The following is a 15,464-nucleotide window of genomic DNA, read 5'->3' as shown; positions in this document are numbered from 1 at the left end:
GCAGGCGACGAGGCCAGTCAGCGGGGAAGCCTGCTGGCGAAGCTGGTAGCATGGTAAGAGGCCATTTCCGGCAGGAGGGGAGCAAGATTTGGAGTTGGGTGCATGGCGATGCAGAGTGACGTGATGACATCACTCTGCCATCCCACAGGAATTTTTTTTATCTAATATATAAAGGAGAATGTTTGTAAGTTTGTGTGCTAACTTGGACACTATAAGACCTACCGCAACCAAACTTTGCATGGGATAACCTTTCATTCAGGAGAAGGTTTTAAGGTACTCTTGGGCCCAAGCTCAAGCTGTAAAAATGAAAAAGTAACCTGCGGTGCTGCACTGCAGGGGCCGCCCCACCCACCCGAGATCCCGTGTTCACCGCCTGCGGCTCCCAGTGCCATCCAGGACTCGCCCCTTCCCGCCTGTGAGGTTACATAAGCAACCCTCTTTCCCGCCCCCGCGCTGGCACACAGTGTCCCGATCCCCATGTGCACAACGACTCGGGCATCTGCCCTGCTCCCCATGGCACCTGCAGCCCCGGGCACGAGTTGGGGTGCCCCTCCCGCATGTAACCTCCCATCTACCCGGGGTCACACCACCCCCCTATGGTCCCCCGGGGATGATGCAATCCTATATTTTACTCCCTATAGAAATCAGTGCAATTTTTCTACCATTCAAAAAAAGATAATGGACTACTGTTTTTCTACATTTTGTTCCTCCAGTGTCCTGAGCAATGCCGGTTAACTCCAGCGTGTGTGTGCGTGTGTGTGTGTGTGTGTGTGTGTGTGTGTGTGTGTGTGTGTGAGATTAACATAGCACGTTGAACCTCCAATGCAAGTCAGCAATACATGTATAATTTTACACATTCCGCATTATTCTTTTGATTTCAAAGAACACTTAAGTATGATACTAAAGCACTGTCAACCTGTAAATATATTAATAGAATATTTTCCATTTCACAGTGTCCCTGTAAGAAATATATAGATATGAAAGCAAAATAAAAATACATTTAAAATAACTTTTCAGTGTTAGAGTTATGTTAAGATTAATATTTGGCAGAAATTTTTGTGGCCAGCATATTTATTATGCTTGTTTTTAAATTATTCGGTTTTATAAATAATTTTAAACATAACCCCACCGTTTTTCATCTAGAGAAACTTAATAACAAAAGTTATAACTAGGTTTTGTTTATGGAATTAAAATTAAGCTAGTTTTCTTTCTTTATTTTATAAAAACCCATTCCTATTAATATATGCAAATTATCCATTGCTCTGTGTGTGTATAACTTGTTTTAGCTTACAAGTATACATTTATGAAGTTCTGTATTGTAGGTAGCTAATTTACATTTATTTAAGTTGTGGGTTTGGTGTGGATTTTTTAATTAAATTTTATTTTCACAGATATTCCATCAGTCTTAGCTGGAGCAGCTTTCAATGTAGATGAAGGAAATGGAGGCTTTGTGGTTCATTGGCTGAATAATAAAGAATTTAATTTTACATCCTCAATTGAAGTATTCATGCATCATCTAAGAAAACTTACTGAACAACAACCAGAACAAGATGCTGATGAAGCTGATCATGAAGAGGCGGAGGAAATAGAGGAGAAGGAGAGAGGCTTACATATGAAACTAGATCATGGTTAGTAATCTGGTTATTTTGTTAGAGTTACTCAGGCGAATGTAAAAATGAGTCCCATGGCACATTAGAAACTAACAAATATGTAGTATCATGAGCTTTCGTGGGTAAAACTCACTTCATCAGATGAGTTGGAATGGAAATAATAGTTATCTGTCAATTGTAGAGCCCATGTTAATTAAGCTAAGGCTGGATGTGAAAACTTTCAAAGCTTTTGATGTGAAACTGGCAAAAAGCAGGCGAAATTGGATTTTTAGAGTGTTAACCAGTCAATATTTTTATTTAAGTCCAGGTTGACAGTGTCAAATTTGTAAGTAAATTCCAGTTCACCAGTCTCTCTCTGTAATTGTTTGGTAAAATTCCTTTGTGGAAGAATGGCTGCTTTTAAATCCATTATTGAGTATCCAGGTATTTTGTTAATGTTCCCCTTCAGATTTATGTGTGTTACATTTCTGATGTCTGATTTGTGTCCATTTATCCTTTGTCGCAGAGACTATCCATTTGGGTCAATATACAAGGCAGAGGGGCATTGCTGACACTTGATGGTATATATCACATAAAAAATATAGACATTTATCGTCTAGTTTTCATGTGCTGTAGGTGGTAATCACTAATGGGCATAACATCTCTTGCATGAAACAGGTTAAACAGTCTTTCTTTTGTAAGCCTTTCTCTTACACATACAGATACACATACTCTCAACATTTTTATAGACTACAGGCAGTCCCCGACTTAACGCGGATCCGACTTATGTCGGATCCGCACATACGAATGGGGCTTTCTCGCCCCAGAGCTCACAGGCAGCGGTCAGCCACCTCGACCTCCGGGGCGAGAAAAGCTGCTCCCGGTGCCCCTGGTCTGCTGGGGACCGTCTCCAGCAGACCAGGGGCATCGGGAGCAAACCCGCAGCCCCGGCGGGTTTGCTCGCGGTGCCCCTGGTCTTCTGGAGATGGTCCCCAGCAGACATGGGGCACCGCGAGCAAACCCGCAGCAGCGGCGGGTTCCCGCGCTTCTGAGGCTTTGCCAGAGCAAAGCCTCAGAAGCAGGGGACCCCGCCGCTGCTGCGGGTTTGCTCCCGATGCCCCTGGTCTGCTGGAGACGGTCCCCAGCAGACCAGGGACACTGCGAGCAAACCCGCAGCCGCGGCGGAGTCCCCCGCTTCTGAGGCTTTGCTGTAGCAAAGCCTCAGAAGCGCGGGACCTCGCCGCAGCTGCGGGTTTGCTCCCGGTGCCCTTGGTCTGCTGGGGACCGTCTCCAGCAAACCAGGGGCACCGGGAGCAAAGCGGTCCCGCGCCAGAGCAAAGCCTCAGAGGCGAGGCACCCCCCGCTGCCGCTTTGCTCCCTGTGTCCCTGGTCTGCTGGGGGGGGGGGGGGCGCAGCTAGTGTGCCCCCCCCCCCAGCAGACCAGGCTTTTCTTGTGGACCCTGGGGCAGAGCAGCTGGGGCGCTGCCAGTTGGTCCCGCAGCGCCGCTCTGGGCACTACTGGACCAACCCGGCAGCACCCCAGCTGCTCTGCTCCAGGCGTCCTGATTCAGCCGCAGCTGGTCACTTTCAGCAGCGGCTGAATCAGGACTCCTGGGGCAGAGCAGCTGGGGTGCTGCTGGGTTGGTCCAGTAGCGCCGAGGAGCGGTGCTACTGGAGCAACCCAGCAGCACCCCAGCTGCTCTGCCCCAGACGTCCCCAAGTCAGCCGTTGCTGAAACTGACCAGCGCTGACTGCAGGAAGCCGGAGGCACAGTTGCTCTGCCCTGGGCTTCCTGGAATCAGCTGCTGATCAGTTTCAGCAGCGGCTGAATCTGGACGCCAGTTCCGACTTACATACAGATTCAACTTAAGAACAAACCTACAGTCCCTATCTTGTACGTAACCCGGGGACTGCCTGTATAGTGAAAACCTACGTTTTATATCAAAGGGGTTTATACTGAACTTTATTGTATGTCTATTTGCATATCAGTGGTTGATTATCCTCTTACATCAATTTAGATTCTCATTGAGAAAATTATATATTTAAGTTCAAGTATGCTTTTCTGTTAAAATATCTACTTGATATTAACATATAATTATCTCTTTCCTTAGCCTAGAGAAAGTAGCATTTACACGCACTAATAAAAGGTTGCTAATTTTGGGTCATTCCCTTGACTGCATGCAAAGGAGAAGATAAGTACAGATTAGAGATGTCAATTACATGATTAACTAAAAAAATTTAATCGTGATTAATCACAGTTTTAATCGCACTGCTAAACAATAAAATATCAATTTAAATTTAAGTATTTTGGATAATTTCCTCCATTTTCAAATGTATTGATTTCAGTTGCAACACAGAATACAAAATGTCCAGTGCTCACTTTATATTATTATTTATTAATATTTGTACATGAGCAAACTCTGCTCCTTAGTTTATCCCACAGTTCATCATCTGCCTAGTTTTTGTCAGTTCCTAAATCACATCTCTTTTATATTCTCCCTTCCAACCAAATTGCCCCCAAGTTGCACTAAATTCCTTTCTTTTAACTGCTTCCTGAGCCTGGCACACATGCTAGATGTAAAGAGGTGAGGATGATAATCTTTCAGTTTTAAATTAATAACTTTTGGGGGCTGATGCACTGCTTCACATGGAGCCAGGTCTTTTAGACCCAACAGTGCTTGCATGCCTCACACCCCAACTCATTCAGAGCTGTGAGGGTCAGTTGACCCCTTGGCTCTTGCATTTGCTGGAGGTCATATGTAAGCTCACACAGACCTCACTACATCAGTTATACACAATTCACCTTTCCAGCTATTCTTGGCAACAATAAGGCTAGAAACATTCATTTTCTCTCTCTCTCTCTCTCTCTCTCTCTCTCACACACCACCAAAACACTGAGATTGAAACCATCACATGACTTAACTGTCTGGAAACCCTGCGCAGATGACCTTGGTTTTAATATGGTCCTGTCTGTGGATTCATTTGAACCTTACTGAGGGAAAGCTAAGCCTAATGAGCCCAGCAGGGATGGAGTGGTCATATTTTGAGTATTTACACATTCTACTATGGCTAGTGTCTCGTGGGCATCATTTAGGTGAATGCCAGTTTCGTTCTTTTTTTTTCCCCCTCAGTTCAAGACCTGGGCCATTTCAAGCACATGGCAGTGTTTTCCTTGAGACAGTGAAAGCCCTTACACTCTGGTTATGCATAGTTGAGGTTTTGCGTAAATTCTGGCGTATGGGGTTCATTTTAGGAACCACCATTTAGATGCCAACAGCCACTGTCAAACCAGCAGATTTTCTAGTGGGGGAAAAAATATTTTTAATGCCACTTAGAGTTGCATTATTTAGGCTGTGCCATCTTCTGCCACCCATTCTCACTTTGGAGCTGCCTGGTGCCATGTAGTTAGTTAACAGAATCTGATTTTGCTTTTTTAAAAATAATATCAATGGATATCAATATTTTTGTTAAGGTATTTTTGTAATTTTGTGAATTTATGTTTTCATGATTGTGGGAAATTAATTGTGTGTTAGGGATGTAAAATCCTGTTTAAGTAGTTTACTGTTAAAATGTAGAGTTTAACTGATTAAAAGGGGGCCGAGGGCAGCTCAAGCCCTGCTGGACCTGAGCAGCCCCTGCCTGAGGTGCACCCAGGCCTGCCATGGACAGAGGGCTGCCTGTGGAGAGCAGCCCCTGTCCACAGTAGGCCCCATAGGGCTGGAGCAGCTTGCTGCCTGCAACAGGTGGGGAGCTACTCCAGCTCCACCGGATAACCAGAACCAGTAAACCTTTCACATCCCTAGTGTGTGCACCAGAAAATTATGTAATGACAGCAGAAGTTCAGTGGACAGTAAAATCTATCAGTAACACTATCTGGGACTGTCATTGAAGAGGTCTGGTATTTCACTTATCAAGGCAAGTGCAATTCTAAGTACAAGAGGTGAAACAGACAAAGACATTAAAGCCAAAATAGTAAACCCCAGATGTGCTTTGGTAATTCTAAAGCCAGTCTGGAAAAAGAAAGCTTGCCCTCCAAACTAAACTTCAGATATTTAACACATTATAAAGTTTGGTCTTACTATGTTGCACTGAAAATTGGAGACTTGATCTTGCAATCTATATTTTAGATACAAACAGCTGTCTTAGACAAATTCTCATCAGATGGCCAATAAAAATCACAAATCAAGAACAGAACCCTGGAGGTGAAAAACACAAACTCACAAGAAAGGAAATTATGGATTGAAAATGGAGGGGTCTAGGTCATACCTGGAGGAAAGACCTAAATAATGCAACAGGACAAGCATTGGACTGCAACCCCCAGGGCAAAATACAACAAGCTAGGTCAAGGATAATATGGAAAGACATAATAGAAGCAAAATTGAAAGCCTTTTAAATGATATGTGAAGAGGGTAAAACTGCAGCAGGAGACCGGCAGATGTGGAAGTCTGTGGTGAAGACCCCGTGATCCACATCAACTTAGAGGCATGAGAGAGGAGTTGAGATTTAAAAAATTAAAGCTGTCTAATTAGTGTCCCTGCTCCTTGTCTGTTAATGTTAGCATATGTTATGTACATTAAGGTGGGACTCAGTTCTCAAGCAGCATTTTTCTTACTGACATTTACCAATTAAAACCTTTAGACTTATGCTTTTCATTACTATTTTAAATGAATCCCGATTGCACTGTGCATCTGTGCCTTAGTTAACATAGATCCATAATAAATAAGAATGTGTATTTTGTCAGATACATTTTGAATTAAGGCAGGAGTCATTGTTAGTTTGGTCAGCACCTTTACTGTAGCTGTCTGGTACTATTTCCATTCATATAATTATTTTAAAAAAATTTGTAGCTGTGCAAGCTAAAAGGTAAAATCACCTGGGAAATTCTAAATCCAAAATATTCTTGTTTCAGAAACAAAATAAGTTTACTTTGTGACAGCATCCTAGCTTGTCACATCATTTATAAAACCCGTGTCCTTAAATGCAAGGGAATAAGTAGTGAAGGGCACTACAGTTCTTACAGTATGCCTTTTTCTCTCAGCTATAAAATACTGCAATTTCACTTTGTGTGAAAATATATTAATTTATGACCAGCATTAAGGTGGTAGGTTAGGGATTAAAACATTTTTTTACATGGTTGATCGTATTATTTGGGCAGTTTTAGATTTATTTGCTTTCTTTTTAGTGTGTGAATTTTGTAGATGATGATTTTTCATTAGTGCTAAGGAAACACAGTAATGAATCATGACCCAGTTGAACCATGCACGCAATGAACAAAAAGACTGTTTCTACCCCCAAAAGACTTACAGTGTGATCAGCATTGTAATTTAGGACCTTAACTAATTTTTTAAATAAAGGTTTTTGTTTTTGTTATAAATTATGGCAAGGAAATTTCTGTTGTAGTATGAACAGTTTACATGTTTCTTATGTGTTTCAGAATTATCTGTAGATAGAGAATCTGAAACAGGAACAGGTACAGGCTCTTCAGAACATGAAGATGGAGAAAGAGAGGGAAGCCCCAAAATATCTCCATCGGCCAGCCCACGTATGCCACTTCCTACAGTTTTATTAGATCGGAAAATTGAAATGCTTCTTACTGAGTGGAACAGAAATCCAGACATGCTTTTTACTATCCACCCCATTGATGGTACCTTTTTAGTGTGGCATGTGAAATATCTGGATGAGTATAATCCAGGAATCTTTAGACAAGTTCAGGTACGGTATTAGAGAATTTAATTATTTCTTGTTTTAACAGATATTCATAGTATATTTGTTATTGAAACATGTAAATATGAATTTAATTTGTGAAACAAATGTAATCAAAAACACCAAAACAACAACATTTTTGGTAGATCTGTGTTTTTAAAATTTTATATTTTAACTAAACTTTTCATTCTTTTCTGCTTTTTTTTCAGATTTCATTTTCTTCTCGGATTCCTGTTGCATTTCCATCGGGAGATGCAAGTTCCCTCAGTAAAAACATCATGATGTATGCTTGTGCTACCTCTACAAAAGATGTTAGTAGCGCTGTTCATCAGAAGACAACTAACGTTCCAGATCACACTCTAGGAATTAATGGACCAAGCTCTTCCCAGGGTAGCCCAAATGTGACTATAATTGCTCCTGTTGTAATGATGGTTTCCAAACATGTAGATGGGTCCCTAAATCAGTGGGCAGTTACTTTTGCTGATAAATCTGCCTTTACCACTGTGCTTACTGTATCACATAAATTTAGGTATTGTGGTCACCGGTTTCATCTCAATGACTTGGCTTGTCATTCTGTTTTACCTTTGTTATTAACATCATCTCATCATAATGCTTTGTTAACTCCTGAATCAGAGCATCCATGGGACTCTGACAGATTAAGCAAAATAATGGATCCTGTTAAACATGTAAAAGGTTCTTCTCGGCAACAGCTTAGAAATGCAGCAACATGTACATTCCATGACCCAAATGCAATCTACAGTGAGCTGATTCTATGGCGAGTGGACCCTATTGGGCCTTTGTCGTACACTGGAGGAGTATCTGAATTGGCTCGAATTAATTCACTTCACACTTCTGCCTTCTCTAATGTGGCCTGGCTTCCAACTCTTATTCCCAGCTATTGTCTCGGTGAGTGTGTTGTCCTTTTTTTTAAATGGAATGTGTTTGAACCGTATATTGATAATTTATTTTTAATAATGTATCCTAATTATTTCATTATAGTAGGCATCTGTTTCATTATATATGATTTCATTATCCTTCCTTATTTTTCTCAAGAAACTCCCATTATTTGAACATATCATTAAAAACTAATTTTTCTAGTTAATTGTTTTACCTGTACTATCGAAGTATAGCTCGTACTAAAACAAAAAACTTAAAATGTCATGTAGATAGTGGCACGTTGTTAGAACAATTGATGCAGTATCTCCCTCTGTCCTTTGAAAAAAAGTTGTTATTTATTGTGAAATAACTCAAATCTTTGGACTTTAAATGGAATGAGTTAATGAAAGAGATGTGACCTGATCTACTGAGCTTTCTTCGAAGTGATGAAATTATTTTTTCCATAATAGGTTAGTTGAAGTCATTTTTTTTGATGTAAGAACATAGTTGTGAAATTAATTCACTATATATTCCAGCAATCAATTTTGTTTTTAATAATCACTTTTATAGAATATAGGCATGGATATAATTTTGCCACGGTAAACATCTGTATAATTCATGGCACGGCCAAGGTAAATATAGATAATTTCACACTATGGTCACAGCTGCAAAAAATTGTCAGCTACAACAGTTTGTTCTTTTGCTTTGATCAAGTTACATTTCAAAGAGAACTAGATCAAAGCAAAATAATAAACTGTTAATATGCAGAGTCCTCACAAAGACTTTGTTAGATTTGATCAGTTTCTGTGCATTAACAGTTCCTTAGTTTGCTTAGTTCTAGCCCTCTGAAATGGGACTAGATCAAAGCAAACTAATAAACAATTAATGTGCAGTGACAGGGTCCCTGTTCATGGCAAAATGTCTTTGACAGTAGCAACATCTATGCCATAATTGTATCCTTTTATACAAGGAATATTTTTAAATTAAGACTTAAACTTGCACACCCTTTCCATAAGCTACTTCATGTCCTCCATGTTGGAGCTTTCATGTATTACACACTTCTTTGCTCTTTTTTCTGTTTTGAAAACCTCTGTTTGAGGCCCAGTTTACACTGGGGGTGCGTCTAGACTGGCAAGATTTTGCGCAAAAACTTGCAGCCTGTCTACACTGGCCGCGAGAATTTGCGCAAGAACACTGACTTTGTAATGTACAAAATCAGTACTTCTTGCGCAAATACTTTGATGCTCCCGTTCAGGCATTAGCCCTCTTCCGCAAGAGGGCCAGTGTAGACAGGAATGTTAATTTCTTGCGCAAGAAAGCCTGATGGCTAAAATGGCCATCGGAGCTTTCTTGCGCAAGAGAGCGTCTACACTGGCATGGATGCTTTTGTGCAAAAGCAAATCTTTTGTGCAAAGGCACATGTCAGTCTAGATGGTCTTTTGCAGAAATACTTTTAACAGAAAACTTTTCCATTAAAAGTATTTCCACAAAATCATGCCAGTCTAGACGCAGTCTGGAGGTGAAATTGTATTTAAGATACTCAGCTCCAGCTAAGAGACTAGCGTAGCTGGATTTAAGGAATAGTGTACCTTAAATCGAATTTTTGCTATGGTCCCACTGTGGAAAGTCAATGGAAGAAACTCTCCTGTTGAATTCCATTACTCCTCGAGACTCAATGGAAACCAGGGTTGATGGAGGCACCATCAATTTTTGATTTAGAAGATCTTACTAGACCCACTAAATCTAACCCTGGAAAATCAATCTCCAGAGCATTGATCTCCGGCTAAGTATAGACAAGGCCTAAAGCTTAATACATTTTAATTATCAGGTTCATTGACTTTTTAATGGTGAAGACATAAGGTTTGAAGGGGGCAGAGGGTAGATGTTGCCAGGGGGATCACTTTTGTAGGTCATAGTATTATGCTATGAAAACTAGAGCAGAAGTGGGCAATAAGCGGCCTATGATCCAGATGCTGTATATTAGCTGCAGTTCATGGTGGGTTGACAAATGTTTTGTTTACTCGAGTATCCACAGGTACAGCTGCTTGCAGCTCTCATTGGCCATTGTTCACTGTCCCTGGCCATTGGGAGCTGTAGGAACAGGTGGCCTGACTTGTGCCGCTTCCTGCAGCTCCCATTGGCTGAGATCAGTGAATCACAGACAATGGGAGCTGCGAGTGGCTGATCCTATGGACACTGAGGTAAATAAAGTGTCTGGTGGCCCACCAGGGACTAACCCTGGGAAACTGTGTCTATCCCACAGGCTGCTTATTACCCATCCATGCACTAGAGAATCAGGTTGAATACATTCTTTAGTTCTTCTTCAGGTGATGTTCCTGTGAGTGCTCCTTCGTAGGTGTTGTCCTGGCAAATTGGAGATTTTTTCCATCAGTAGTCAGCTGAGTTATGCATGTACCGTAGATGTCTTAATGTAGTGGTTCCCAAACTTTTTGAAAGCGGGGTCTGGCAAACCCATTCAGAAACTTTTGGTGGACCGCAAATATTCACATACATTGTTACCATCCCATCAAAAGCGCTGGGCTCCAGAGTCTCCCAGTGCCAGCCCCTCACCCCTTAGAGCTCCCCCCACCATCAGACCCCCCCAGTGCCAGCCCTGCCCCCTTAGCCCTGCAGTGCCAGCCCCGCCTCTTAGAATTCCCCCAGCACTAGCCCCACCTCCCTCATCTAGCCCTATGCTGCCTCCCAGCCACCAGCTGAGCTCTGTTGCCCGGGTCACAGCTGCCCTCAGGCTGCCATCCTGGGCTCTGCGCAGCCCTCCTGCTGTCAGCAAAACGCTCTTCCATGGCTGGGAGGAAACCCAGTTCCTGCCCTACATGTTACTAGGCCTGGCGACAGCCCAGCCCCTGACACATGCACAGGATCGGTAGTGTCTGCGGCACAGGCAACCGTTGGTCACGTGTTTCTGGTGAGCTGAGAGTTCCTTCCCAGGCCGTTAAGTCGGGGCCTAAAGGCGCAGGGTCACAGCCTGTGCATGCCTCAGGCTTGCGGCACCTGCCCAACAGCTGAGTGGTACCAGCCCCACTGCTACCCATTGGTTTGAGTCAGGGAGCCTTAGTCTCTGCACACAACTCCGACGCAGGCTGCGGCACCCTGGGATGTTCAGAAGCAGCCACACATGTGATGCAGGCCAGAGCCAGCAGGAAAGACCCAGCGGGGGAAGCCAAGGAGGGGGAGAAATTGCAGACACCCTACGTGACTCCCCGGGGCCTCTAATCTGATCCTCCTCGGGACAGTCATGGCCATGAAGGCTCTGCTTCCTAGTCCTGAATACGCTGCCCACAACAGAAAGGACAAGGAGCAACCGACCACCACACAGCCCTGCCAGCCAAACTGCATGGCTGCCACCGGAGCTGGAACTGGGGCCATGGTGAGGCTGCCACAGTAGGGCCAGCCTTACCGCAATGCAGCTCCAGCCACAGCACACCAGGGCAGCTTGCAGCGCCATTCACTATGGGAGGAGAATTTTTAGTGCTCCACAGGCATACTCCTTGTGGGGATGGATCTCCACAGTAGGCATGGCTCATTAGCAACTTAGGGCGTGGCCTGGCAGAGTGCCATGGCCTAGCAGGTGGGGGTTCGCAATGCACCACCAGTCCACAGACCAGTGGTTGGGAACCATTGTCTTAATGTATCGCGTGCGCGGCCCAACCTTCCTCAGTTCCTGCTCTACTGTCCTCAGCTGCAGAGGGAGCTCCACAGCGCTCTTCTCTTCATACTTCTAAAAGACAAAAAAGATAGATAGTTGTTCCCTTAAAATGTTACATTCATTATTACCTTCCTTTGTTTAAACAAAAATTCTTTTTTTCCTTAGTTTTCTCCCATTTTGGCCTACTCTACTTAGTTCATATATAGTTTTATATATAGTTACTCTTCTTCTCCCTTGGCTTTCATTGACTGACAAAACCTCCTTTCCACCAAAAGAAAGATGAAAGGCAAGAAAAGAAAATCCCAGCATTACCGTGCTGGAATCCCTCTTTTATCATGTCAGACTCCACAAGCTGCCCACAGAGATGGCTTTCCCACCAATGCCAATGATCCACCAAGTGACTCAGAAAATTTGTGCAGACAACATAAGTTATTCTGTTTGCCCCAACATGGCCCATACACACATGGTTCTTTACCTCTCACCTGACAATGTTTCCTCCCTACCCACTTCCACAACATCCTAATTTACTGCCACAGAAAATTAGAATTCTGCATGCACATCCTCAGAAATTTCGTATCCAGGCATGGTTCCTCAGTGGTCCAAAATGAGGAGATAACCTGTTCAGAATCAGCAAAACATATCTTCTGAACAGCAGACAATCAACAATAAGGCTGTGTCCAGACTCAAGGGGTTTTTTCGAAAAAAATAGCCTTTTTTTGAAAAAAGTTCACTTGTGTCTAGACTACAGCCGCGTTCTTTCGAAATTAAATCAAAAGAACGCGGCTTTTCTTTCGACGGCGGTAAACCTAATTCCACGAGGAAGAACGCCTTTTTTCGAAAGTGCTCTTTCGAAAAAAGGCGTTCTTGAATGCAAACAGGGCTTTTTCGAAAGAGAGCATCCAGACTGCTTGGGTGCTTTCTTTCGAAAAAGTGACTTGCTTTTTCGAAATAACTGCTTGTAGTCTAGACGCTTTTTTTTTTTCAAAAAAAGCCTCTTTCGAAAGAGGCTTGCAGTTTAGTCGTAGCCTAAGGGTTACCTTCCTCCAAAAATGGAAAAGGTTCTTCATCTGGTGTATACACAAACAACTCGACCCCCAGGAGGCAACTACCTCTCATCGTGTACTACTACTTGAACTAAAACAGTCAGTCTTAGCTATTACCTCTCTGAGGCTGTCTACACTACAGAATTTTTTTGGAAAAATGGCCATTTTTCCAAAAAAAAAAAATCACTTTTATGTCCATACTGCAATCATGTTCTTTCGAAAAAAAATCGAAAGAACCAGAGGGGTTTTTCCGACATTGGTAAACCTCTTCCTACGAGGAAGAAGCCTTTTTCTGAAAGAGCTCTTTCGGAAAAAGGTGTGTGTGGACGGGGAAGAGGGAGTTCTTTCGAAAGAAGAAGAAAGAAGAAAAAGTACATGTGCCCTGGTGGCCATTCCATCCGTAGTAATCACAACTTAAATGCGTGTTAGCATCCATTCAGTGTGGACGCTATCTTCTGAAAAAGTAGATTGCTTTTTTGATGTACTTTGGCAGTGTGGACACTCTCTTTCAAAAGAAGTTTTTTTGGAAGAGCTCTTCCAGAAAAGCTTCTTCCAAAAGAAGCCTGCAGTGTAGACGTAGCCTGTGAATCCACCTTGCAGTCATTATTAATTCCATGTCCACATTGACAGTTTCTCTGTCTTTGTATATCTGACTACCAGACATATTTCTAAAGGATGTGACGGGGTGTGCATACCCCGTACTAGAACAGGAAGGGTAAAAACCCTGTGGGTGGAGGAAGTCCCACTCATTCAACCACACTGGGCATGCTCCAAGTGCTGAGGCAGTATAAAAGGCCAGAAAGCAGCTCAGTGTGAGCTGGCCAGCAACGGGGAAAGACCTCCACCCAGAGCTGAGGAGCTGCAACAGTCCATGTTCCAGATGGAGAAAACAGAGGTACCAGGAGGTGGCCTCTACTCATCCCTAGTGGAGCCCCAGGGGGAAACCACTGCTGAGGAGCCGGAAGATTTAACAGCTACTTGGGATGCTGCCTCAGCGGAACCTGGAGGAAGTGACCCAGGAAGGGTGCAAGAGCAGCCTCTCCTGCCCAGGTATGCTCATTGTGTTTCAGCCAGATTTCCTGCCGAGAGAGCGGTAGACCGCACTGCTACTCGCAGTGCCCTGGTCCCCCTGCTGGGGTGCTAACCCAAATCTCATAGACTCTGGCTACTAAGCCATACTACCCTGAATCAAGGGTGACTCATAGACTCTAGCTGCTAAGCTGCACTGTCCTGAGCCCAGGGTGGCTCACTGACTCTGGCCAGTAGGCCACACTGCCTGGCAACTTGGGCTATTAACTGACTTGTTGTGCTGCCCTCGAGACCAGGCATATTTTCAGATACAGCTGATAACCCCATAGCTGATAGGGCATCGCCGTCACCCCAGAATAGCCTTGCCCTTGTGACAGGGTGTGCATACGCTGCCACGTTCAAAACTTAGATTCTCCAATCATACACCCATGTCAACATAGGATCTCAACCATACCCTTTCCCATCCACCTTTTGAGTCCCCCTGGCCACATCCTCGTTATTGCACTTCTCCATGAAAGTCTCATTCCTTGTAAGTATCACTTCAGCCAAGTGAGTAAGCAAGATGGGGCACTCACAGCTGAGCCACCTTGTACAATGTTCATAAAAGACAGTCATCATGAGTCAACCCGCAGCCTTTTTACCAAAAGTGACTACCACTTTCCACATTAACCAGCTGATTAATTTACCAGCTTTCTATCCAAAAATCCCACAAGAACCAATATGAAGCTATCTTGCATATCCTAGACATATGACACACAGTAGCTTTCTATATACACAGAACTAGGTCCTTCCACAAATCACAATGGCTATTTGTCTCTGTAGCAGAACACTCCAAGGAAATGGCAATCTCCACATAATAATTGTCCTACTGGATCTCTACTTGCATACACGTGCTATAATCTCTGGGACAAACCACTTGCCACAAATTGAAGAGTGCTTTCCCCCTGAGACATAGCAACTTATATTGCCTTTTTAAGCAGTATTCCATAAGAAGACATCTGTTAAGCAGCTATATGGACATCAGAATATACTTTCGCAAAACATTATGCAATCACTCTGGACCCATTCCTGAAACAGCCGTGGGTCTAGCAGTCTTCTACTTCACTCTCAACTTGTGACACTGAATCTTACCTGCCACTGTGGGTACTGTTTGGTAGTCACCTGTAGTTAAGCACCACAGGGACATCACTTGAAGAAGAAGCAGCTACTCACCTTGTGCAATAACTATGGTTCTTTGAGCTGTGTCCCTGTGGATGCTCCACAACTTTCCTTTTCCCCTTCTGCATTGGAGTAAACATCCTCTATTCAGGCCACACGCGCGAATGTCACAAGACATGGTGCATGTGCATTCCAGTCAACCACTGGTAGAAAAATCTCCCATCTTCAGCATTGGATGACCCGACATCTACATTGGAGCACCCACAGAGTAACCATTGTTACTGCACAAAGTGAGTAACTCCTTGGAATTAATTAGAATTGTCTGTTATTACTGCAAAGAAAATTTTCCATAAATATTTTAAAACCTTTTCACTCTCTCAGGTATTACCTTCCCAACTA

At 43.3% G+C, this 15,464-nt stretch overlaps 1 protein-coding gene across 4 annotated transcripts in view; it reads left to right on the top strand.

Moving 5' to 3' along the window:
* Positions 1-15,464, top strand: part of DMXL2 (Dmx like 2) — a 151,631-nt gene that overhangs the window by 51,144 nt on the left and 85,023 nt on the right. For all 4 annotated transcript variants that reach the window (XM_089782037.1, XM_075897232.2, XM_089782035.1 and 1 more), the window contains exons 10-12: positions 1,392-1,628; positions 7,024-7,301; positions 7,502-8,198. In XM_089782037.1, coding sequence (XP_089638163.1) covers positions 1,392-1,628; positions 7,024-7,301; positions 7,502-8,198 — 1,212 coding nt within the window. The remainder of the gene's footprint in view (positions 1-1,391; positions 1,629-7,023; positions 7,302-7,501; positions 8,199-15,464) is intronic.

The sequence above is a fragment of the Pelodiscus sinensis genome, chromosome 14 (genome assembly GCF_052426305.1).
Source record: "Pelodiscus sinensis isolate ZL-2025 chromosome 14, ASM5242630v1, whole genome shotgun sequence".
NCBI classification, from domain to species: domain Eukaryota; kingdom Metazoa; phylum Chordata; order Testudines; family Trionychidae; genus Pelodiscus; species Pelodiscus sinensis.
The sequence above is the reverse complement of the archived record's forward strand: the minus strand, read 5'-3'. Positions and strand labels throughout refer to the sequence as shown.